Source organism: Leuciscus leuciscus (assembly GCF_965113295.1).
Source record: "Leuciscus leuciscus genome assembly, chromosome: 16".
In the NCBI taxonomy this organism is placed as follows: domain Eukaryota; kingdom Metazoa; phylum Chordata; class Actinopteri; order Cypriniformes; family Leuciscidae; genus Leuciscus; species Leuciscus leuciscus.
Window position 1 is genome coordinate 23,789,110 of NC_138740.1, and position 25,144 is coordinate 23,814,253.

A 25,144-nucleotide genomic window follows, 5' to 3' on the forward strand; every position below is an offset into this window, starting at 1 on the left:
GTTGTTCATCAGCTCATCAGGATCCCAGGAAGATGGGGTTCATCAGCTTTTTTGATTAAACATTCCCTCCATTCTCTTGACAGCTTCAGTCCCCTCTCTGTCTGGGCAGCAAGTGGCGGGATGCTGCTACATGTTTTGCAGCCCAGTTTGTTATCTTTAAAAACGAGCCAGCTGTTCGTGGAGCAAAAATACATCATTTGGTCCCTTGACCAACAGTCAGGCCATCCATGTGTTGTTGACATCAGTGTCATTGACTAAAGCCTGGTTCACACGGCAGGATAATTAGGCCGATTTTAGCCCCGATTCACCCCTTCCGACAATCTTAAGGATGCTCCGATTATCGTAAAATAATCTGATCAGATATTCCTGCCGTGTGTGTGCTCTCGTCTGCTCGGAAGGACGTCGGGACCGCTCCGATCTCAAATCGGGGATATCCAACATGTTGGATTTATTTGGCCCGATTTCTTCTCGTGTGTGGTGTCCCCCGAGCACGCAGCCTGTGGACTGTGGAGTGTAGCCAATCAGAAAGCGAGGTGACGAGGCGGCGAGGAAACACCGGGAAATATAATCAAAACAGTCGGGCGGCATGGCGCACCAGAAAGTCCGGTGGACGTCAGAGATCATCGCCTTTTCTTTTGATAACATTTTTTTCCGGTTAAAAACAAACTAAAAACTATTGCCACTGCATCCTCTTCTCCGCCATGATTGTTTACTCTTAAGTCACGTTTGATCTCGAGGTATTTTGCGCGATTTCCCGTCTAATCTGGGAATGCACGGGAGTCAAATCGGTTCGTGTGTGATGTGTTGATTTTGCCGTGTGGCTGCGAACCACACACTGTACGACCAAAACTGTTAGACCCGTGATTTTTTATCCCCGTGTGTGGGGTCTCTCAGGATTGGAAAATCAGCCGACAATTTTAAAATCGTCCCGTGTGAACCAGGCTTAAGGTAACGTTAAGGTTGGTAGCTGCAGACTCCTCATTAACGCTAGCTGTTCCGCTCACATCAACGTTAGCGTTATGCCGAGTTCAGACTGCACGATTTTAGCCCCGATTTTGGCTCGCCGACAGGTTTTGAGAAATCGCCGACAAATGGCCGAAATCACAGGCAAATCGGTGCTCGTTCACGCGAGTGACAATCACGCAGTGTGAAAGAGCAAAGCCGCGATCTGAGAGAATCGACGCCCGTGAGATATTTGGCATGCTAAATATCTGGACCTGTCGGCGATTCAAAATCCTGCTGTGTGAAAGTGTTCTGACTGAAATCCTTTCAATATGGAACTAGGCAAAGCTAGACAGACTTTCTTCTCAAATATTATAAACAGCAATTTAAACAACACACGCACTCTTTTTGCTACTGTAGAGAGACTGACAAACCCCCCAAGCCAGATTCCTAGTGAAATGCTCTCAAACAGCAAGTGCAGTGAGTTTGCTTCTTTCTTCTCTGAGAAAATCAATAATATCAGAAATGTGATCAGCACATCCTTGAGTTGCACTGGGGTCAGACAGATCAGACCACCTGAGAAAGTAGTTACTATGTCTGACTTCAAAGAAATTGATGGCAAAATTTTGGAAGAAACCGTACAGCACCTTAAAACATCAACATGCGCCCTTGACACACTTCCCACATCTTTTTTCAAAAGTGTGCTAAACAGTTTAGAAGCAGATCTTCTAGAAGTGGTAAATGCCTCACTTCTCTCTGGGAGTTTTCCTAACTCCCTGAAAACTGCAGTTGTCAAGCCCCTCCTGAAAAAGAGCAATCTGGATAAGACCATATTAAGCAACTATAGACCGATCTCAAATCTTCCTTTCATAGGCAAGATCATTGAAAAAGTTGTCTTCAATCAGCTGAACAAATTCTTAAGCTCGAATGGATACTTTGATAATTTTCAATCTGGTTTCCGACCGCATCACAGCACAGAGACAGCGCTCATAAAGATAATAAACGATATTCGCTTAAATACTGATTCAGGAAAATTATCAGTGCTGGTACTACTCGACCTCAGTGCTGCATTTGACACTGTCGATCATAACATACTTCTTGACAGGCTGGAAAACTGGGTGGGGCTTTCTGGGATAGTCCTAAAATGGTTCAGGTCATACTTAGATGGGAGAGGTTATTATGTGAGTATAGGAGACCGTGAGTATAGGAGACCATAAGTCTGAGTGGACATCCATGACATGCGGAGTCCCTCAAGGCTCAATTCTTGCGCCACTCCTGTTCAACCTGTATATGCTCCCAATGAGCCAAATAATGAGAAAGAACCAAATCTCTTACCACAGCTATGCAGACGACACACAGCTGTACTTAGCCCTATCGCCCAACGATTATAGCCCCATTGACTCCCTGTGCCAATGCATTGATGAAGTCAACAGTTGGATGTGTCAAAACTTTCTTCAATTAAACAAAGACAAAACTGAAGTTATTGCGTTTGGAAACAAAGATGAAGTTCTCAAAGTGAACGCATACCTTCACTCTAGGGGTCAAACAACTAAACATCAAGTCAGGAATCTTGGTGTGACACTAGAGTCAGACCTTAGTTTCAGTAGTCATGTCAAAGCAATAACTAAATCAGCATACTATCATCTGAAAAATATTGCAAGAATTAGATGCTTTGTTTCCAGACAAGACTTAGAGAAACTTGTGCATGCTTTCATCACCAGCAGGGTGGATTATTGTAATGGACTCCTCACTGGCCTTCCCAAAAAGACCATAAGACAGTTGCAGCTCATACAGAACGCTGCCGCCAGGATTCTGAGCAGAACCAGAAAATATGAACATATCACACCAGTCCTCAGGTCTTTACACTGGCTCCCAGTTAGATTTAGGATTGATTTTAAAGTATTATTACTGGTATATAAATCATTCAATGGCCTAGGACCTCAATACATTGCAGATATGCTCACTGAATATAAACCCAACAGATCACTCAGATCATTAGGATCATATCAGCTAGAAATACCAAGGGTTCATTCTAAACATGGTGAGTCTGCTTTTAGCTATTATGCCAGCCGCAGCTGGAACCAGCTTCCAGAAGAGATCAGATGTGCTCCTACAGTGGTCACATTCAAATCCAGACTCAAAACACTTGTTTAGCTGTGCATTTACTGAATGAGCACTGTGCCGCTGTTCGTCCGACTGTTTGTACTGTACTGTATTTTACTCTATTTTTCTAAACTGTTTTAATTATTCTTATTTCTTTTAATTATTTTAATTTCTCCTATGTCAGCAGGGCATTTAGCCCGAAACTGTAAATGCCCACTCAGAAGGTGATAATGTGAAAGTGACGTGTATTAATGTGGGTTTGAAAGTAGAACAGTATTTAAATGACGATATTAAAGTTTTCGTCTGAGAAAGAATGTGAACGCAGTGCTAAAGTGCTAAAGAAAGTGAAAAGAACGTGTGAGTAAATGAGGGAGAAAAGAAAGTTAAAGGAAAGTTGATAGATGGAAGTCGTAAGAAGATTGAAAGATTTAAGTCTTAAGGGAATCCTTTGAAAGAAAGATCTATAATAATATTCTTTTTTTATTTTTTAAAAGTACTGTATTTTATTTTATTTTTCTAAACTGTTTTAATTATTCTTATTTATTTTCATTATTTTAATTTCTTCTATGTAAAGCACTTTGAATTGCCATTGTGTATGAAATGTGCTATATAAATAAACTTGCCTTGCCTTGAAAACTACATCGGCGATGACCGACAGCCAATGAGAGAGCAAGATACAGAGCAGCGGGGAGTTCGGGGAGGAGTTATAGACCAGAATATCAGTATTTTAATAGATATATTTAAAATTATATCAAACAGAAACAAAGCACAAACATTTGCTTGACCAGCAGCAACAGCAGCACATTGCAAAATTATTTATTTACCCCCAACTCTCTTTGCAGAACATACAGTCCTTGCTCCCCTTGTCTTCCCAGCCATTTCTTCATGCATAATATGTTTTTCTTTTTCTCCTTTTCGCTGCAAATCAGTGCACAGACAATTTGGATCGCAAGCTTCTTTCAGGCTATCATTTTTAATAACAATTTCAGTCTCGCGCGAGAACTGCGGTCTACGCACGCGGGATTTTGCGCTATTTCCTTATCACTTCTCGCGTGTGTTTGGTCCGCAAACGTAGTTATCAAACGTAGTTTGCGGACCAGACAGAAGTTGTCGGCGATTCTTCCTCCTGAAAGTCATGCAGTGTGAAACCTCCTGTCACCGATGCATCGTGCAGTGTGAACACACCAGCAACTGAATGTTACCCCAGATAGTCACGCAGTGTGAAAAGAACAGTGACCCGACTACTTTGAAAATCGTGCAGTCTGAACTCGGCTTTAGTTTGAAGCTCATGAATCGTACCTGATGTTTCTGGTTGGACTTTCTGTTGACGTGTCTGGCTCTGGCACACGCGTTCTTTTAGTACCTTTCTGAAGTCAGGCTAACATAACGACTTACAAACTCGACACACTTCTTTTTAGTTTCTTGGTTTTCAATTTCAGCAGTGAAAAATCTGTTACGGTCGCAGGCATCAGACAGCTTTTTCGAACTAGCGTCCGTTGAGAAGCGAACTTCTGATAGGGTGGGCCGAGTGCTTGACTTTACGTGATTCGTCAAGATCTGAAGTAAGTCACGTAGTGCCCTCTGGGTAGTGTAGTTTATGTAACATTAGGTCATTACCAATCTCTCTGACACTGACGCTTTTTCTGTCAGTGGTAGAGTATCGGCTACATGCGAGAAGTAGCGGTATGCAAGAAAAAGGTATGTTTAAGAGTAAAATGTAGAAGTGCCGGTAATGCGTAGAAGGATGTGGCCGGTAATGCGTCCACTGAATAGAAGGATCCAGAATCTAGATTTTGAGATAACAAAACTATTGAATCTCCATTTCAACATGTATACTAAAATAGACATTTTAACTCACTGATTCCCTTGTGTTTTAATGATATTTCTTATTTTCTTTCAGGGTTTCACCGGATGACACAACAATGGCCTACTCTACTCCATTGGATTTCAGCACTACGACGGTCACATGGATCAACAGGATAAAGGTAAGACCTGTCCGAAAACTACTCAACTTTGTTTCTAAACAAAATATCTACAAAACATACAGGGTTTGTTCCTCGCAAATATATCTCAATAAAATCTAATAACAAGATTTTGCGCAACTTCCCACGCTCAGGCACGCTTCTCTTCTCGTGTTTTCTCTATCTTTTCTCCTCGAGGGCTTTCCTAGGGGACGGAGTCCTCTTGACCTAATTACACACGATTGGCTGCTCACCTGCGTAGCACAGATCAAGAGCTCAAAGATGGAACAAAGTTTCTGCAATTATTTACGTTGCCTTATATTGTAAATAAACCATATCTAACATGAAATATTTTGTATTTAATCTTTTATCTTATTTATAAAATAAAGAAATAAAACAAAACAAATACAATGCGCTTTCTGCCGTCACACTTGAGCTGTTTCTTTTGTTGTCTTTTGAGCATAGAATCTTTAGTACTTCTATTACTACCTCAATCACACAAAGATGTTCTGTTGTTGTCTTTTGAGCATAGAATCTATTTCTCAGCTGCGCAGCTTATACCCGACTCGACTCCCAAGTTGCTCTTTGTAGAAGTTAAGTTTTATTCACGGCCAGGAGATTACTCGCCCCAACAACACAACAACCAAGTGAATCTCCTGAATAGAAAGACACATGTACAATTAAATCATACAATTAAGTAAAAATCAATGTCACTCAAGTCCTCTTCACTGTGATTTGTTCTGGTAATTGGTTTGTACTGATCTAAGACTGTTAGTTATACTGTGTCAAGCACTTTTTGAGTAAGTAAATGGCATCCGTAGTCTGCAACAAAACATGGTAACTTTATTTTGATGGTCCCTTTTGAACATGCTGTTGACTATACGTAACTTTGCAAAACATGTCAACTAACTCTCATTAGAATATTAGTAGACTGTTTGGTAAATATCTGTTAACTCTTTATTGTGATGGTCCTCCAACAGACATTCTACTGACTATAAGTAACTTTGCATCTACATGTCAACTTATTCTAACCCTTACCCTACTAATCTACTAATAATCTACTAACACTCTAATGAGAGTTAGAAGACATGTAGGTGCAACATTACTTATAGTCAACAGAATGGGCCCTATCATACAACAGGCACAATGGAATGCCAAGCGCGATGCAAGTGTTTTTTGCTAGTTTCCGCCGGACGCAGTTATCATTTTCACGTCCTGCGCCACGTTGTTTAAATAGCAAATGCATTAGCACCCATTTGAGCGCCCATGGCCATGTTGGTCTAAAAAAGAGGTGTGTTCAGGCGCATTGTTGGCACGTTGCTATTCTGAGGCAACTGAAATAGACTATGCCATTGACAAACAAAAATCCTGGTCTAAAGTCAATGGCGCAATATTTTTTTTGTTATTTAAAGAGCGTGTTAGTAATGTACTAGCCTGGCTAACGTCAGACCTCTTTCTCATTGAGACGTAGTCTGGGAACCACATGTTCATTTTCTCGTATTTGAGGCGTGGTTTACGAATGCCCAGAGCCGTTTATTGGGCGCTACGAATGTCTATCAAATGCGCCTGTACGTAGCTCATAGCCAATCGTTTCAATTATACCAGATGACGTATGTAGAGCGACAGAAATTCGACGAGGAAGAAGATGATGGCTGAAGAAGACTAAACTGCTTAGAACACTATCTAAGGCTGCATCGAAAGGTAACTTCGCGTCTGATGCCATGTTGGATCCATAGATATAAACAAACTGCTTCGGTGTGTCGCATAGACGTCGTCATCGTCTTGCTGCTCCCTCCCCGTTCTGTGATTGGTTCCCTCGCTGAGGCGAAAATCTGGTCCATGGTATCCAGGCTGCCTAGCAGCGTGAATAAAATCGTGCTGCGCTCAAGGCAGCATGGGGAAACCCAGGCTAGTAATGTACGCCTATAGGCGGGTCCACAACATGCTTACTCTCTGCTTATTACACACACAGGGTACAGCAGCAGCACACAAACATGCCAAATAAAAGGATTACAATGTAAAAGATTGATTGGTAGCCTATTCATGGGTTTCATCAGGTCCCTTTCCACAGGTGTATAAAATCAAGCACCTAGATTATGAATGCAGACTGCATTGTGCTTGATTAATACACCTGTGGAAAGGGACCTGATGAAACCCATGAATAGTGGGCAGTTGCTGACATATAGCACAGTTGTGCTTTGTAGGGGTGCACGATTCAGAAAATTTCACGATTCGATTCGATACCGATTTTTAGTCTCAAGATTCGATTCAAAATCGATTTTCGATTCAAAAACGATTCTCGATTCAAAAAATGATTCACAGTATGTAAATGTAGTTGACTTTTTCCTGTGTGATTGCAGTAGACATACAATTTAAAAGAAAATAAATAACAAATTAAATGAAGTTTGATATTACTTTGTCTTCATAAAAACTTTTGCAACTAAACAGTGCAAAGTGCCAAGCTTTGGCCAGCTTTCGAATACATTTAATTCAAGTTTAAATTAAAACTTAAATTTTTTTTTTTTTTTTTTTACATTTAGCTTTAAAGTGCTGTAGTCAGATTAAACAAACAACACTGCTAAATGTAGTTTAAGGAGTAGGCTATTGACGGCAAAATAGGCTACAGAATATTTCGTTCTGTATTGACAGGTGCAATAAAAAAATAAAAAAAAATAATAATACAATAAGCCTACATTATATCTGCATTTATGTCAAAACCTAGACTTTCAAACATCAAAATGTCATTTATTAATATGAATATTCGTGTCAAAATGACATATAAACATTCTATTTTGCCTGGAAACGCTTCCAACACGCTTGCGTGTCGCGAGAAAAATAGGCGTTGGTTCTATTTCTAGCATGTACACGTTTTCCGCACGACTCGGGCCACACCTGAGACGCGCGTGTCACGCAGGCTGTGTGCAAGCTCTAACCTGTTAACATGGGAGCCGAAATAAAAACAGACACGCCACAAAGCCAGCCAGCCAGCCTTCCTTCTGCTCCGCTTCGCTTCTGCTGCACTTCTTCTTTTGGCTATGACAAGAGTGTGCAGGCCTAAGTGTGAATTCGATGCAGCGCCATCTATGGGAATGGCAAGCTAAACTCATTTCAGGACAATACCAAAAAATGTATATTTAAAAAAAAAAAAAAAAAATCGATTTTTGGAATTCTATGAATCGATTTTAAATCGGTAACGTTTGAATCGCGATTCATATGTGAATCGATTTTTTTGCCCACCCCTAGTGCTTTGGGTGACCTGAGTTCGAGTCCCGGCTAGTGGACGTTTCCTGATTTTGTCCCCATCTTCGCTTCCTGTCTACATAATGTCCTGTCATGATAAAAGGAAAAAACGCCAAAAAATAAATCTTTAAACTTATGCTGGTTAAGATTCATCCACACACAGAATAGATTCGGCATCCTTTAAGCCACTACATCAACATCTCTCATCATGGGGTTGGGGGAACGGGTTCTGACATCTGAATTGTTTGCCGCCAGATTCTGTTCCCCTTATGTTTCTTTCAAAATGAGGTTCTAATATTTACAAAACATATACAAGCCAATTAGTGCCTATAATGACATTTTGTGGCATTTTGACAGTCAAAAATAGTCGATCTCCGAATGTGAATGAACTGACTCTGAATTTTAGTATTGCTTCTTATATGAGCATCCTTTTTCAAATACAAGGTCAATACTGATTTTCACTAAAGACAAAACAACAAATTATCCGTGAATTTATATGGAACTAAGCTTTAGGAGCTTTCCATCTTTACTCTCCTCCCTGTTACGTTGCATTCGGAGATCGACTATTTGACTGTCAAAATGCCGGCGGACACAGCTACAGTGAGTTGTTCAAAATCTTTATTTTTAGTAAACTCTGTGTACACAAACAATGTTCTCAATGCTCGAGTTCATGTGTAGAGCCCCTGGTGATACTTCGAGCAAAGTTTCATGTTGTGTCGAGCCTTCTTAGTGTTTTAAAAATAGCGATTTTTGATGCTATCATAGAAGTGCCCCAAGCACTCCCATTCAGAAGGCAATTTGACCGAAAACAAAAATACGGTCAAACTTAAAAGTGTTGTTTCCATTCTAATTATGCTTTTAAACGAAAGTTTGCCTCGGTAGATTAACAAAAAGACCCTAGGTTGCATTTTGGCGACAGTTATCCTTTAATGTTGTCCAAAACTCATCCTGTTTGTTTAGCTATTGTCCTCAGTTGTGGCAGAAATGGAGGATCTAACAGGGCCTGTTGAGGCTATAGTGTCTGGTCGGCTGAAAAATAAGGAAGCTTTAGATAAATTGGAAGGTGTTTTGGGTCATCTAGAGTCATCTCAGCGGGCACAGCTAGTTAAGCTGATTAGAAGTTTAACTAACTCTTTAACTTTCCTTAGCACCGTACAGTCTCCTAACCAACGACTGATGCGCTGGGCTCTCCACCTCCAGTTGGATTTCTGGATTTCTGGATTTCTAAGTGGAATCTAATATACAAGTAAGATTTTATTATTATTATTATTATTATTTAAACTCAGATATTTCATATCCATGAATTTTTGTGTGTGTGTATTTGATAAGTAGTTGTGTAATAAGTTAGGGAAAAATATACAGTCAGACAGTCATTACAAAATAAACCCCTTCAGGATGCTAAAAGTCCTGATGAATACATTGGGCCCTATTTTAACGATCTAAGCGCATGGTATAAAGCGGTGCAAGTGCAGTTAGGGCATGTTTAATGATGGGGAAAATGGTTGGTCTCTATTCTCTTAATGAGTATTGGGTGTATTTTGGCCATGTTTGGAAATACTGAACGCTTCTCCAGAGAGGAGACAGGGAACAGATCTGCTCGTGTGCGGGGTTAAAGCCCACCATATCTTTATCTACACAATAATAATCTTTTACATCGTAATCCTTTTATTTTAAATATTTGGCATGTTTGTGTGCTGATGCACATCCCTGTGTGTGTAATAAGCAGAGTGTATATGCGCGTTGTGCACCCGCCTATTGGCTCATATTACTAATGTGCCCTTTAAATAACAAAAAATAAATAAATATACTGCCCATTGACTTTCGACCAGGTTTTTATTGGTCAATGGCAGTCTATTTCAGTTGCCTCAAAATAGCAATGCGCCTCATTTTCAGACCAGCACTTCCATGGGCACACAAATGGGCGCAAATGCATTTGCTATTTAAACAACATGGCACAGGATGTGAAAATGATAACCGCGTCAGGCTGAAACTAGCAAAAAACACTTGTTGCGCCAGGCACCGCATTGCACCGGGTGTATGATTGGGCCCCTTGTCAAGATGTATTTTGTGAATGTGAACGCTCAGTGTACATTAGCACAAAATATTAAAAGGATTTGCTGCATAATGAGAAGATAAAAACGTCACTCATTTTACTTTTATTTTTTCTTGACTTCTATCTTTACACAAAGCAAGGGCAACAGTTAATAGGTTTCCTCTTTTTTTTTTTGTGACAAAATACACTACATCGTATACAAACAATACTCATACTGTCATTTTTTTGTACAATTCATGCATAATTTTAGGATTCTTTTGCGAACTTCTGTCAGTTTTAAGCCATAGATTACAGGATTGAAAAGAGGTGGCACAATAATCATTTCTAAAGCCAAAAAATTACGCAGGTTTGCAGGGAAATCACTCGATCCATATCTGTTAAAGATGGTATCGAAAAGTATTGCAACAGTAAGATTTATCAGTGAAAGTACATGAGGCACACATGTTTGCCAAAATTTCCTTCTGCATTCCAATGATGCTTTACATGCAATGATAAGTTTAATATAGGACAGGGGTTCCCAAACTTTTCCATGACAAGGCCCCCCAAATACCACTAGGTTCTGGCCAAGGCCCCCCTTTTGCAGGATGTGTTATTGAACCCATCGACAATACTATGGCAAATGTAGAAATAAATAAATAAAACATCTAGGTGAACATCAGATTATGTGATGGTGTTTGATACCAGCCAATCAGAAAGATTATAGAGATGAAACTATTACAATTTTCAAGGCCAATTCCGATTTGTCATTGAGTTTGACCTGCCAATACAGATTTTAGCCGATTCTGATTTAATGTTTTCTAACCACTTTACAGCACACACAAATATTTATTTTCTATATATATATATATTTTATAAAACACCACTTTTATCCAAACTGATTAATAAAAAGTTTAAATGGGTACATTTTCTATAAATATTTTTGAGTCTTCATTTTCTTGAAGCCTACTGAAGTTCTTGTTAAAACACACAATACATGCAAATTATGTGCATTTTTGGAACTTTTTGTGTGAAATCATATACATCATTTATTTTGTCCATCAAAAGTGTGCTTTCACTTTAATTGAGCGTGAGCAGCGCAGCAAAAATAGATTCGGCGCTGAAACCCTCTGCTTCACTACTGCTCACAGCACGTGACGCTCCTGCTTGACGCTCACGCGCTGCTTCTGCTCGCGGTGTGAATGCACTCACTGAACATGCACGCCGAAAAAAAATTGCGCTACTCACGCGCCGCTCGCGGTCTGAAACGGCCGTAATTCACAAGGTTTCCTACATGTGTGTTCTGTGTGCACGTGTGATGCTGATGTTGCGCGATGTTAATCATGCGGCGCCCGGGCCCCGAGTGCATTTGAATCGGCATTATGTCAGACTGAAAATCACGTGAAAATCGGCCAGTTCTGGTCACCAGCCGATCAATCAGTTAATCTCTAAAAGATTAGCATTAAAAGTATAATGTTCAGATAGGCTATGCAACAAATTATTAAAATGTTATTTTATAACAATACTCATATTAACACATTGTTTTTCCAACTTGCTGCGGCCCCCCTGGCGCCCCCTGGCGGCCCCCCAGGGGGCCGCGGCCCCCAGTTTGAAAACCCCTGATATAGGACACCATAATTACAATTACAAGGCCAAAATACAATGAAATAAAAATAAATCCATAAAGGTTATTGACAAAGGTTGATCCACATGAGAGTTTTACAATTGACCAGTTGTCACAATACAATTTGTCAATATGATTTTTACATAATACCAACCTATTTGACAAGAAAACTGCAATGAACATATTAAGAGATGGTATGACCCAACATAAGCCAAGTAATATGCTGTAAGAATATTTGTTCATCTTTGAGTGATAGTCTAAAGGTCGACATATGGCCACATGTCTGTCATATGCCATCGCTGCTAATGTAGAATATTCACACATAACATAAGTATAAACAACAAAGGCCTGGAACGCACACATGTAAGATGGAATAATATATGAATTCAATATTAAATCATGCAATATTTTAGGATAAAATGCTGCTGTTCCAAAAAGGTCATTTACACAGAGATTGCACAGAAAAATGTACATTGGATCATGAAGGGCTCTCTCCAAGACAATGACCACAATGAGCCAAATGTTCACAAACAGTATCATAACATAGAGGGAAAAAAAGCATGTGAAATAAATATACCTGTATGACTTAGCGTCCTGTGGTTCCATCAGGGTGTAGGTTGCAAAATTTGTCATATTATTCATCATATATTTAAGTTTTTTAAGCTTACATTTGTCCGTATGCAAAATGCCCTCAAAACGTTGCAATTAAAAACAACAACTGTTGTTTAATTTGAAAATATAAATGTAAAGATACGCCATACATGCTTTTAACACACAATAAGAGTAAACACCAGTCAACAATTATCACTGACTTGCCTTGAGTTGTGATCTTGCACGCTCACATTTATTAAGTGGAAGTACTATGGACTCACCTGCTTATAAAGAACTTGCGCAGTTTAAGTTCTCTGAAGCTCTACCAAATAAAACTTAGGGGAATTTCAATAAGCTCTGGAGGCCTTTTTTCTTTTAACTATATAGTTCAACCAAGATGAAAATCACAACAAATGCACAAGTAAACTGTAGAAATGATTGGAGTGTTTTTAAAAATAGTTTGTCTACAGTTTTACATCAACTGTCAAGTCAAGTCAAGTCACTTTTATTTATAAAGCGCTTTTTACAATACAGATTGTTCAAAGCAGCTTTACAGAGATAACAGGAAAATAACACAAAGTTTGTTTCCAGAAGAAAATAGTGTCACAGTCAAGCTTAAGTAAGTTCAGTGAAGTTTCATTTTTGTTGTAATTTAGTTATTCATTTAGTTAATTTATATATACTGATATATATATATATATATATATATATATATATATATATAGGGCTTTGAAAAGATTAATCGCGATTAATCTCATCCAAAATAAAAGTTTGTGTTTACATAATATATGTGTGTGTACTGTGTATTATTATTTTGTATATATAAATACACACACTTGCATGTATATATTTAAGAAAAATGTGTTATTTATATATAAAATATTTATATTTATATATAATATAAATTATATATAAATATATACAGTATATACATGCAAATATTTCTTAACTATATACATGCATGTGTGTTTATTTATATATACAAAATAATTATACACAGTACACACATACATTATGTAAACACAAACTTTTATTTTGGATGCGATTAATCGCGATTAATCTTTTCACAGCCCTAATATATATATATATACAGTGCTAAATAAAGTTCCTGATAAAGTTTCCTTGGCCTTTGGAATTAAAATAGCCCCACATCATCACATAGCCTTCACCATACCTAGAGATTGGCATAGAGTACTTTCCATAAGATCATCTCTCAATGCAAATCAAACCAGCTATTAGGCTAACTGAAATAAAACCATGCCAATCTCTAGGTGAAGGCTATGTGATGATGTGGGGCTATTTTAATTCCAAAGGCCAAGGGAACTTTATCAGGATGCATAGAATCCTGGATCCATGAAGTAACTGGCCTTTAAAAATAAAAATCTGCCTGCCTCTATGGGAATTTAACATAGGGGTGTCCAAACTTATGCACCCTGTATTTTAAGGAAGAACATTTATTTATTTACGATACATTATTCATTCACAAACAAAATTGGTGTCCTTAAAGGTTGGATTTTTCAAAAAAAATTTAATGAAGGCATTAAGTTCAATTTCCAAAAGATGATTTCCCCCCCCCCTCTTTTTAGTCAACTTTAGCATGGGTGTCTAAACTTATGCATAGCACTGTATATATATATAGCCGCTCTGGAGAAAACCGTGATGTCATCGTCCAGCTCAGTTCTGTTCTCATATAATGGTATCAATGCAGGCAGATCAATATTATTGTTGAATATTAAATTAAATTATAAATTTAATGTCCCCAACTAAGTAAGCCACAAGCCAATGGCAACAAAGGTGAAAAAGGCAAAAAATGCAACAGTGGCAAGGAACCAAAACTCCATCAGATGGCAGAATGGAGAAAAAAAACTTGGGAGAAACCAGGCTCAGTCGGGGGGCCAGTTCTCCTCTGGCCAACGAGCAAACAGTGTATGATTATGATTCAGGCAGCATTATAGGTCAGAAGTCAGATTGGATTGGAACAATCAGAATATTATCCAGTTCCATCTGGTTGAAGGCAAGGAGACGGGTTTGTTGAGGATCAGTGTCGATGGCTATCGTGTCGATGAGGCTTTCACAGGGGAGAGTCTAGTTGACACAGCCTCTGCTGACACTTCAGGGATGCGTTGTGGTCGTGTCTAGGCGCAGGTCCTCCATCTGATCTGGATATGGCCTGGATCCGGCTGACTACATCATGCGTTGTGGTCGTGTCTAGGTCCACCATCTGATCTGGATATGGCCCGGATCCAGCTGATTACAGTAAACCTCGGAATAAGCAGAAAGACTAACATTAGCGTAGATGCCATTCTTCTTATTATGTAACGAGTACATCGGGGGTTATAGGAAGTGTTCCCGGTTCCGGCTGACTTATGCAGCCTAATAATCATTTAACTGATTTGAATAATAGGAATGTATAATTTTCTATGTGTCTGCCAGGTTTAGAGATGTGTTTTTAGTCTAGATGTAAACTAACAGAGTGTGTCTGCTTCCTAGACAATGTTAGGGAGACTGTTCCAGAGTTTATGTGCTAAATAGGAAAAGGATCTACCGCCAGCAGTTGATTTTGATATTCTTGGTATTATCAATACCAAGCCAGAATTTTGAGATCGCAATAGACGTGAAGGACTATAATGCGTTAAGAGCTCGCTCAAGTACTGGGGAGCTAAACCATTTAGTGCTTTGTAAGTAATCAGCAATATTTTTTAATTTATACAATGTTTAATAGGGAGCCAATGCACTGTTGACAGAACTGGGCTAGTATGGTCATACTTCCTGGTTCTAGTAAGAACTCTAGCTGCTGCGTTTTGGACCAGCTGTAGTTTGTTTATTATGCGTGCAGGGCAACCACCCTTAAGAGCATTACAATAATCTAGCCTTGAGGTCATGAACGCATGAACTAACTGTTCCGCATTTTTCATGTCGTAATTTAGATATATTTTTAAGATGGAAGAATGCGGTTTTAGAGATGCTAGAAACGTGGCTTTCAAATGAAAGATTGGTATCAAAGAGCACTTGAATTGGCAAGTTTCGTCAGGGCGTGAAGAGATAAAGAGCTGAGTATCATCAGCATAACAGTGAAAACTAATCCCATGCTTCCTAATCATATCTCCCAAGGGTAGCATGTACAGAGTGAACAGCAACGGTCCTAGTACTGAGACTTGTGGTACTCCATACTGAACTTTAGATCGATAAGACGTCTCTTCATTTACTGCTACAAACTGATAATGGTGCAGGACAGTGCAGGACATTCGTGCAGGACAGTCGTGCCGTGTACCAGCTGCTTTGACGCGATTATCTGGTTAACTGACTCGTAACGTGTGCAATATCTCACGACCTCCCGAGTGTCCAAACTGGCACCGTGTACGCCGCCTTTAAGGGCCAGAGTGTGATCGTTGTACCACGGAGTTGGACTATTTTCTTTTATCTTCTTTTAGCGCAAAGAATCAACTGTGTCTTAAGTCCTGGAAAAGAGAGTAAAAAGTTTCTGTTCTTCTAAGCCAGGGCTGGGCAACTTCGGTCCTGGAGGGCCACTGTCCTACAGAGTTTAGCTCCAACCCTGAAAAAATCACCTGCCTGTAATTTTCTAGTAATCCTGAGGACCTTGATTAGCTTGTTCAGGTGTGTTTGATTAGGGTTGAAGCTAAACTCTGTAGGACAGTGGCCCTCCAGGACCGAAGTTGCCCAGCCCTGTTCTAAGCTATCTGGGATGCTGAGGAGATGAAACTGATCAGGAATATTATTAATAAAGCAATCTTTAGTGGCAGAAGTGATGGTTCTAACATATTTGTAACACGGAGTCGGCTTTGCAACCTTGGCTAAATGGAGTATACACAAGACTAGATAATGATCTGAGATGTCATCGCTCTGCTGCAGAATTTCAACGGCATTAACATTGATTCCATGTTGAACATGTCCATGTTCATGTTAATGACATGTGAACTGTCATATTTAATCTTTGAAATTTTGATAAAGCTTAGTTTTAGGCACAAATCTAACTGCTGAAGAAACCTGAGTTTGTGCTGAAAACTTTGCGCAACTAGCCTGGATGCCAGCCAAACTTAGCCCCGCCCACAACATTTTTGGTCGGGAAGTTCGGTCTAGACTTGATCCGTTGAATTCGTTTACAACAAAGATGACTGCCGCTGGAGAATTGAGATTTCACGAGTTCACACTTACAAATAAGTCAGATAGAATAAATGCATATTTGGCGTGCTGTCCCAGGAGAGGGCTCCGGGCTCTGTATTCGGCCGAACCCAAAGTACTCCCCCCGTATCCTGGCTGTGGAAGAACAAGCCAAGAGTGAGTGGAGGGATGCTGAAAACTGTCAAGGAATGTTAGGTGAGTTGACAGAGTGAATAAATATATGCTTCCTCTCATGCTGATAGGGTAGACTTGGTAATTGTTTGATGACAAGTTGATTGGATTGATTATTTGAACGTGCTCCTCCCGAACTTTGTTTATAAAACATCATGTGTAGATTCCGCCATCGCGTCTGTTATAGAAGATATCGACAGCGCATTAATTTTAAAAGAGGAACAGAGAACAGCGATCAAGGCATTTGTCGATCGGAAACATGAATGAAAAACATACGTCACTTACTCCATTGCTCTGATTGGTTGTAGGTCTATCCAATTGAGTGCAGAGGAATTTTCTTTACTGGTTCGGTTGAAACACGCCCCATAATCACAGCCCAATGGAGCAGTTTCAGACTCACATTCTGACTAGAATCTGAATATGACGACGTCAGGCTATTGCGCAACATGAACTGAAGTTGAATTAACCTATCACACTCAATGTTTAAGTTAACACAACTAATTCACTCCAATTAAAGTCAGCTTAAATACTTTTGTTCATCTAATGAGTAACAGGTAGTCTTTTAAACTAAAAAATTCTTGTCAAGACAACTGAGAAAAAATGTTGAGCCAACTTGAAGAAAATAATGTTACACTCAACTTTTTTAAGTTAACTCAACTAATTTGCTTCAGTTGAGCTAACTTAAAACGTTTTGTTCTTCTAATGAGTAACAGGTAGTATTTTGAACATAAAAATTATTGTCAAGATCTAGGCTACTATAGAATGTTTAGCATTTAACAACGCAAGCAGCTACAGTCCCTGTTTTTCATCTCAATGCTTGATTTTTAACGATAACTTCATGACATTCATGACATGACAGAGCCTCCTCAAAAAAACAAACAAAAAAAACTGGATGAGAAAATTATCAATATTACAAAAATAAAACAATTCAAATATTATGAAATTGTGACATTAAAAAGTGTAAACGTCACTAGTTTTTATAAAGTAACTGATGGCTAAGGCCACATTGAATGAACATTTCATTTGAATGGTTCTAGTTTACTTTTTACTTAATTTTTTGTATGAGAAATTTATATTTGGTTTGCTCTAAGGGATTCATGTTTTTGTCTGTTTATTTATACATTTCTATGTAATTATCATAGAAGTTTCTTTAAATATTATTTACCCAAACATTGGAACTGGAGGAGCTAGTTGTCTCTTTAGCACGCATTTATTTAAGTTTATTTGAATGTGTACATCATCTTACCCGTGGTTCCGCCGGGATCCATGACCGCAGCATGGAACAAAGGCTTGGAATTAAAAGGGCACGGCCTTTCCTGGTGTCCTTCGGTTGGGAATTATGGGAAATGTAGTTTTTAGGACAATTTGTGTTGGGGTGGTGTGTTAATTCGATTGTGTTTAAAGGATGTCTTTGTGTGTGTGTGTTTAAGTGTATTTTCATTATTGCTTATGGTAAATGGGATTTTTGTTTATTTGAGTTTTTGTATACAGTATGTCACCCTTTAAGTTTGATGTAATGGAATGAGAATTTTTGTTAGACCCCTGTAATTATTAAAATGGTTTGGTCTGGTTTGTTGAAAGGGCTTCATTTCCTGTGGCTGGGTTAGTTCTGGTGAGGGTTCCCTGAGAAACATCTCAGTAATGTGCTGATGTACCATTTATTAGTCAGGTGTTTTTTTTTTTTGTTTTTTTTTTGCACAATGTGTGGTCTGTTCTTTAGTGTTGCCGTCAATAAAATTACACTTTGTTGACTACATGAATGTCTCCTGAAAATTTTATGGAAGAACCCTTACAGTAACACTCTACAACACCCACAATGGCTACAGGCTATGCTGTCACAACAAAATAAGCAACTCCAACAAGCCATTTCACCTCTGCTCCAAAGATTGGAAGCGACAGAGGCTAGTTATAGATAGATAAAGATAGATGGCACTGCTGCATGATTTGCGTAGTATATAAATAATTTAGTGTATTATATGTGTGTGTATGTATATGGGGCAGACATACAGTCTATGGTGGCAGGCTGGCAGCACCATCTGCTGATCAAGCAGGGTAAAACTAAATGAAAAAAAAAAATTATATCCGGGGAACGGTGCGGTACGTCGTCACGTCAAGACAGCGCATGTTGCAACAACAACACTGCAGTCTACAGCGAGCTAACAAATATTAGCATTAGCACCAACTGCCTTGCCCCCAAACAGCCGACCATGGAGTCAAATGAGGTCGAAATTGAGGACGCTCCGCCTGGATACAAGTCATATGTCTGGCAGTATTTTGGCTTTCTCATTAAAAAAGACAAAGACGGCAATAGAGTAACTGACAAGACTAAGACTGTGTGTAAGCTATGCCATGCTGTCATTCCGTACACCACATCCAACACATCAAACATGAACCACCACCTTCAACGTCACCATAAAAATGTGAAGACGGCCCTGGAGAAAACGAGCCTACCGAAGGGACAGCTGACCATGAAACAAGCGCTGACACCAACTCTACCTCCGTCAAGTCCGCGTGCAAAACAGATAACCAGGCTCATTGGCGAATTCATAGCGGACTATATGGCTCCATTTAACATGGTAGAGAACAGAAAATTCATCCAAATGTTCAATGTGCTGGAGCCCAAGTTTAAGATGCCATGTCGAGGACATTTTTCAGAGAAGGTAATCCCGGAAATTTACAATGAAACCAAACAAAGTCTAAAAAATGCAGACTGTGTCGCCCTGACCACCGACAGCTGGACCTCGCGTGCAACACAGAGTTATATAACCATCACGGCAGAAGTCATCAACGAGAAATGGGAGAGAAAAAGCTTTGTGTTGCAAACTCGTGAGCTAAGTGAAAGTCATCCTGGTGTTAACATAGCTCACGTGTTGAGAAATGCACTGAGTGAGTGGGAGCTAACGAGGCCACAAGCAACCATTGCTTGTGTCACAGACAACGCGAGCAACATGGACATTGCTGTGAGAGAGAGCGGTCTCCACCCTCACATCAAGTGCTTAGCGCATGTTGTGAATCTGGCCAGTAAGCGAGGCTTGGCTGTATCCCGCGTCGCGCGCCTTCTTGGTCGTGTGCGAAGAATAACTACATTCTTTCACAAGAGCACCACGGCCATCGCCGTCCTGACCAACAAGCAAACCCAGTTAGAGCTGCCTCGGCATAAACTCATCACCGATGTCCCGACCAGGTGGAATAGCACATACGACATGCTGGTGCGCTACCTGGAGCAACAAGCAGCTGTCTCAGCAGCGCTGAGCTGCCCAGGAATCCGAAGGAATGCGAGAGAAATTGACACTCTGGATAACACTGATATATCAGATGTCGAGGACATAGTGAAACTGCTTAAGCCACTGAAGACAGCTACAACAGTTGTCTGTGATGAAAAAGAGCCCACTGTTTCACTGATAATGCCACTGAAGTTCATGATCGAGCAAAGCATGTCACCAGACGAAAATGACACACAGACCATCGCCAACATGAAAAGCGCTATTCTGCTCGACATCTCGGACCGGTACTCTGGGGACTGTAATGACATGCTGCAGGAGTGCACTGCGCTTGACCCACGATTCCAAAGCCTGTCCCATCTGAATGATGAACAACGCGAGTTGCCCGAATACGTGAAAAAGCTTCAGCACTTCATGAGCAGCGCAACCAGGTAGGCTAACTTTTATTGAAAAAAAAATGAGGTGCCCTGCGCGTGTGTGTAACTCTGTATGTGTAGGCCAGAGCCCGAAAACTTATTTCTCAAATTGTTTTTTTGTTTTTTTATTAGTCGATGAGAGAGAGAGAGAGAGAGAGAGAGAGAGAGAGAGAGAGAGAGTCTCTGTGTGCGTGTGTCTGTGAGAGAGGGAGGGAGTGAAGGATTGAAAGACAGAAATGTTTGAGCTAGTTTTATTTTATTTCAGACCAGTGACATAGATGAAAGAACCACTAGGGCCAGTGCTTCAACATCAGGGGCAGCAGCAGAGCAGGCCAGGGTCATGGTTGAGGCAGCACAGGGAGCAGAGCAGAGCCAGGAAGAGCCAGTGGAAGGAGAAAGGCAGATGCAGGACGTGACACAGCCTCCCCCACCAAAAAAGACAGCGTTAAGCCGCGTTTCCACCGAAATTACCCGGAACAATTTGTCCCAGGAACTTTTTTCCCAGGAACTTTTTTTGCCCCAGACCAGTTGCTTTCTGCGTTTACACCGCGGTCTGGTCTAAAGTACCGGGAAGGTAAACTGCGCGCAACTGCTCCTCCCAGTCTGCGACGGACAGTAATCAGTTTTGAGCGCCACATTTATAATAAGTATGAAGGAGATTCAAACTGTGCTGCATTTATACTATTGGTTTACTAACGAGGTAATTAACAAAACAAAATAGACGAGCACTGATACTAAAGCGTGTTCAGAAAGCTCGTATGCGTATAAAATTAGACAACGTATGTTATCAGTTATTGTGAGATGCCTGGGACGAACGCGCAAAAATTTCCTCTTTCGCAAATACGCTTAAAAAAAGCCTGAACCCCGTCTATCAATCATAAATAGTGACAGTCTTGTAAATTGTTGTTTGTTACTAACCTCAAAGCGCTATTTCAATCCTGTTGTAGTAAATTTGTAACATGGTTTGGAGTGCCTTGCAATAGATGACAATGTGTAAACATAATGACTTAATAAAAAAAGCTGTGGCAGAAAAGAGACGAGCACTGATAAAGCGTGTTCAGTAAGCTCGTAATGCTAACGTTAGATATAAAATTTGTATGTTATCAGCTATTGCGGACATTGACCGTGAGATGGCTGGGACGAACGCGCAGAAAGTTTCCTCTTCCACAAATACCCTTAATAAAGCCTGAAACTCGTCGCCAGTCCACCAGTTTTTTTAATTAAATTCCATATTTGCAGACAGACAACTCTTACTGCATGAAGCCACAACACGAACCGCAATAGATTTTTTAAAAAGGGAGGTTAAAAATAAATAAAATGCTGTGTGTAAAATCATCCAACCAAAATGCGGCGTGAACACAACCAATCAGCTTGTGCAGCGCACAAGTCCCACCCCTGAAAGTTCCTGAACTTTGAAAAAGTACTACCTCATGAGCAGGGACTATCGGAGGGGGAAATATTTACCCGGAACTTCATTTAGACCCTGGTTCCTGCGGTGTAAACACATCGAGTACCAGCCCAAAGTTCCTAGTTCCTGGGGAAAGTTCCTGCGGTGGAAACGCGGCTTTAGAAGATCTCCTTGGGAGCTCCTACACTACTGTTGTTGAGACAGTGCAGTCCAGCAGAGGGATTGAAATGGAGATACTCTCCTACAGAAATGGGATTCCTATCCCACTCAACAGTAGTCCACTTGAGTGGTGGAAAGTTAATGTATATGCTTACCCCATACTTGCCCCCCTTGCCAAAGCCTACCTCCTGCTACGTCAGTGCCCAGTGAGCGTGTCTTTTCCACAGCAGGAGACATTGTGTCTGCTCAAAGATCACTGATTACACCAGAACATGTTGATATGTTAGTTTTTTTTAAGAAGAACCAGTCCTGAGATAACTTCACCTAGGATTAGAGCAGCACTAAGGGAGTGTTCTTGTTTGTGTTTGGCCAGTTAGGCCTTGTGTTTCCCTGTGTGCAGCTGAAACAAAAATAAATAAGTTGTTATACAGTAATATTTTTTTCTTTTTTTTTCTTTTTTGATATCGTATCGTGACGTATCGTATCGTGACCCTGGCATATCGAGGTGCATCGTATCGTGAGTTTAAGTGTATCGTCCCATCCCTAGTCCCCACCAACATGACGAGTCTACCACACTTGCAGCTGCCCCTGATAGAACCCTTATGAAAGATGGAGATGCTACAGGGCCTTCAGATGCTGAACAGCTTTTTGCTGCTGAGCTCGCAGTCATTGATAGACACGTACGGAGCCCAGTTTGTCCAACTTCCTCCACACCTGGCCCTGATGTGAGACCTAGACGCCATGCACAGGGACCCAGCCATTTTAATGGCTCTTTCAACTTGGGCCCAAACATCCACACACCTTTAACTGCTGCAGCGCCCACCCATCACCTCACAACCCCTCGTGGTAGAGCTCCAGATGGACCTAAAGCTAAACTTGACACTTATGATGGTAAAGATGTGTAGCGACAATGAGTATGAACCAAACACAGACTAATCTTCGTCCAGAATATTAATTCAAACTCTCTGCTTCTCGATGAACAAAGAGGAAGATTTGGTCAGGACTTCGTATCCTCATCCATCTTGTCACGGGATCCAGGCGCCGACCGGTCTGGCTATTTAAAAGAGCCCCCAGCACTAACACATAACTGGTCAACGCTAGCTTTGTTGCCAAATTACTGATTGGTTAAGAGAAAGACAGAGACCAAGGTCTGACACAAGAGTCTTCACATCCCAGAGCCATAACTCACCCAGGCTCCAGAGAGTCTGTAACCAAAGACTTTTATTGGTTAACTGAAGGAAGAACTGGTCAACTTCGATAGTTTGCAAGACGGATCGATACCAGCAGATGTTGTTTCCCCCACAACATTCCTGACCCCTTCCCCGTTGGGACCTCTGAACGAACAAACAGAGTCCTTTTCTCTCTAAACCAGAAAACTGAGATTTTTCCTACAGTATACATAAAACTCATTCAGTAACAATTTTCTCAATGGACTTATAAACATCATACATCATTCTATGTGTTTCTACGATATATGTGTCCATTTAATATGCCTTGATCCCATATAATTCATGTAATTGTTATAATTATTATAGGTGTGTGACTGAAAGTGTGTACTGTTTCATATCAATGCTATCTTACGAACACCACTAGTAAGTTGGCTGGAATGAAATCTGTGTAATATGTTTTGATCTTCTTTTAATTAGAAATCATGTCTAAACCGTGGCCTCTGTTCTCTCTGCTTAAGAGCGAGAGAACAGACAAACCCCCAGATAAGATAATTTACGATCAGAACTGAAAAGAATGCCACCTCCTAAATTTAGCCAGTGTCTAATTGGCCAGAACTCATCCTGGAGGTTGGACAAACTTTGAGTTTAAAATCTTAGACCCAAAACAAAGCTCTCTAGCTCTGCTCTCTATCTCTGTGCTCTCGCTCTCTGGGTTCACCCTCAAGAAACGCTCTGCTCTCACTCTCAAGAGAGATGGGCAGAAAAAGATGAAGATCTAAACCAGACGAGTAACCATGTAAACGCAGAGACAAAGAACCCAAATTAAGATCAGAAGAACGGGTTCAACAGCTTTATTCAAGCCATCTTACTACTCTCGTCTAAGTTGTCTTTTCTTTTCTAAGTTTTCCTTTATTTTCCGTTGTGAGTCTCGGTTCTAAGTTAAGTTTTGCGACAAGATTTCGAGCCACGTTTCTTCTGCAAAGCCAGCTTCAAACAAAGACTTTCATTCCGCCAGCACACCACGTGACTGGCCGCCGCAGACCCAGGCACAAGGACACCAGCCAACGAGAAAACCCCTTTCACGCAACAAAAGGGAATCCCCAAAAGCAAAGACAAGCAAGTATACCTCCAGACTAAGAGCTGAACTGGTGTATTGATATAAATTGAATAACCTGTCTAAGAAACGATAGAAGGGTTAAATGAATGATTGATGGTTCGTTCCAGGTCATGTCTTATAAGTGCATAAACTTGGGATTTCATCATCTCACTCTTAAACTCACTCTTAAAACGTAATCTTTCCTTACTCTTTTTCCTTCTGCAACTCGTATGAATGTGTGTGTGTGTGTTTGTGTTAGATATTAGTTTTATGTGTTAGTATATAATCAATAAAGTATTGTTTGTATTTGAACAAAGAGATTACTTGTGTTATCTGCTTACACATTTTATTGTCTTGAACTTCGATCTAAGTACCTTACCCTGGATTTAGTTCTTAATTTACTGTTAGGGGGAGGGGGGGGGGGGGGGGATTCTTCTTTCTTGGCCAGGAAGATATTATATTTCCTAGAGTTAATAACTGTTTATGCTTTCTGTTCATTGGATGAACTGATAGACTAATCATACTATTGATTCTGCTACAGTAAATTCTGAAAATAATTAAATGATTAATTATTGATCATAATTCGTTATGAATAATAATTAATTAGATTTATACGTGGGCGTATAAACGCTACAGATGAAAGAACTCCTAGTCAGGTTCACAAGACAGTTCCGCCACTATTTGCTGGGGTCTAACTTCTTACTCAGGACGGATCACAGCAGTCTAATGCTGCGTTCACACCGGACGCGAATAGCGCGTCAAATTCGCGCCTGCCGCGTCTAGTTTGACGCTTGACCACTTTGTGTTAATTCGCGTGTCAAGAGCGAAATTGACGCGCGTAAAAACAAAAGTTTGAAGCAAAATTTACGCGCGT

At 40.2% G+C, this 25,144-nt stretch overlaps 2 protein-coding genes across 2 annotated transcripts; one reads left to right on the top strand and one right to left on the bottom strand.

Annotated features, from left to right (window-relative positions):
• Nucleotides 1-11,806: 11,806 nt before the first annotated feature.
• On the bottom strand, nucleotides 11,807-12,541 carry LOC309478442 (olfactory receptor 1496-like; the record flags this gene model as incomplete). The annotated part of the gene is made up of 1 exon (XM_082142037.1): nucleotides 11,807-12,541. One exon carries the CDS (start codon nucleotides 12,539-12,541, stop codon nucleotides 11,807-11,809), a length of 735 nt encoding a protein of 244 aa, XP_081998163.1.
• Nucleotides 12,542-19,008: 6,467 nt separating this feature from the next.
• LOC309478443 (E3 SUMO-protein ligase ZBED1-like) lies at nucleotides 19,009-20,457 on the top strand (the record flags this gene model as incomplete). The annotated part of the gene is made up of 1 exon (XM_082142038.1): nucleotides 19,009-20,457. One exon carries the CDS (start codon nucleotides 19,009-19,011, stop codon nucleotides 20,455-20,457), a length of 1,449 nt encoding a protein of 482 aa, XP_081998164.1.
• Between the last annotated feature and the right edge of the window lie 4,687 nt (nucleotides 20,458-25,144).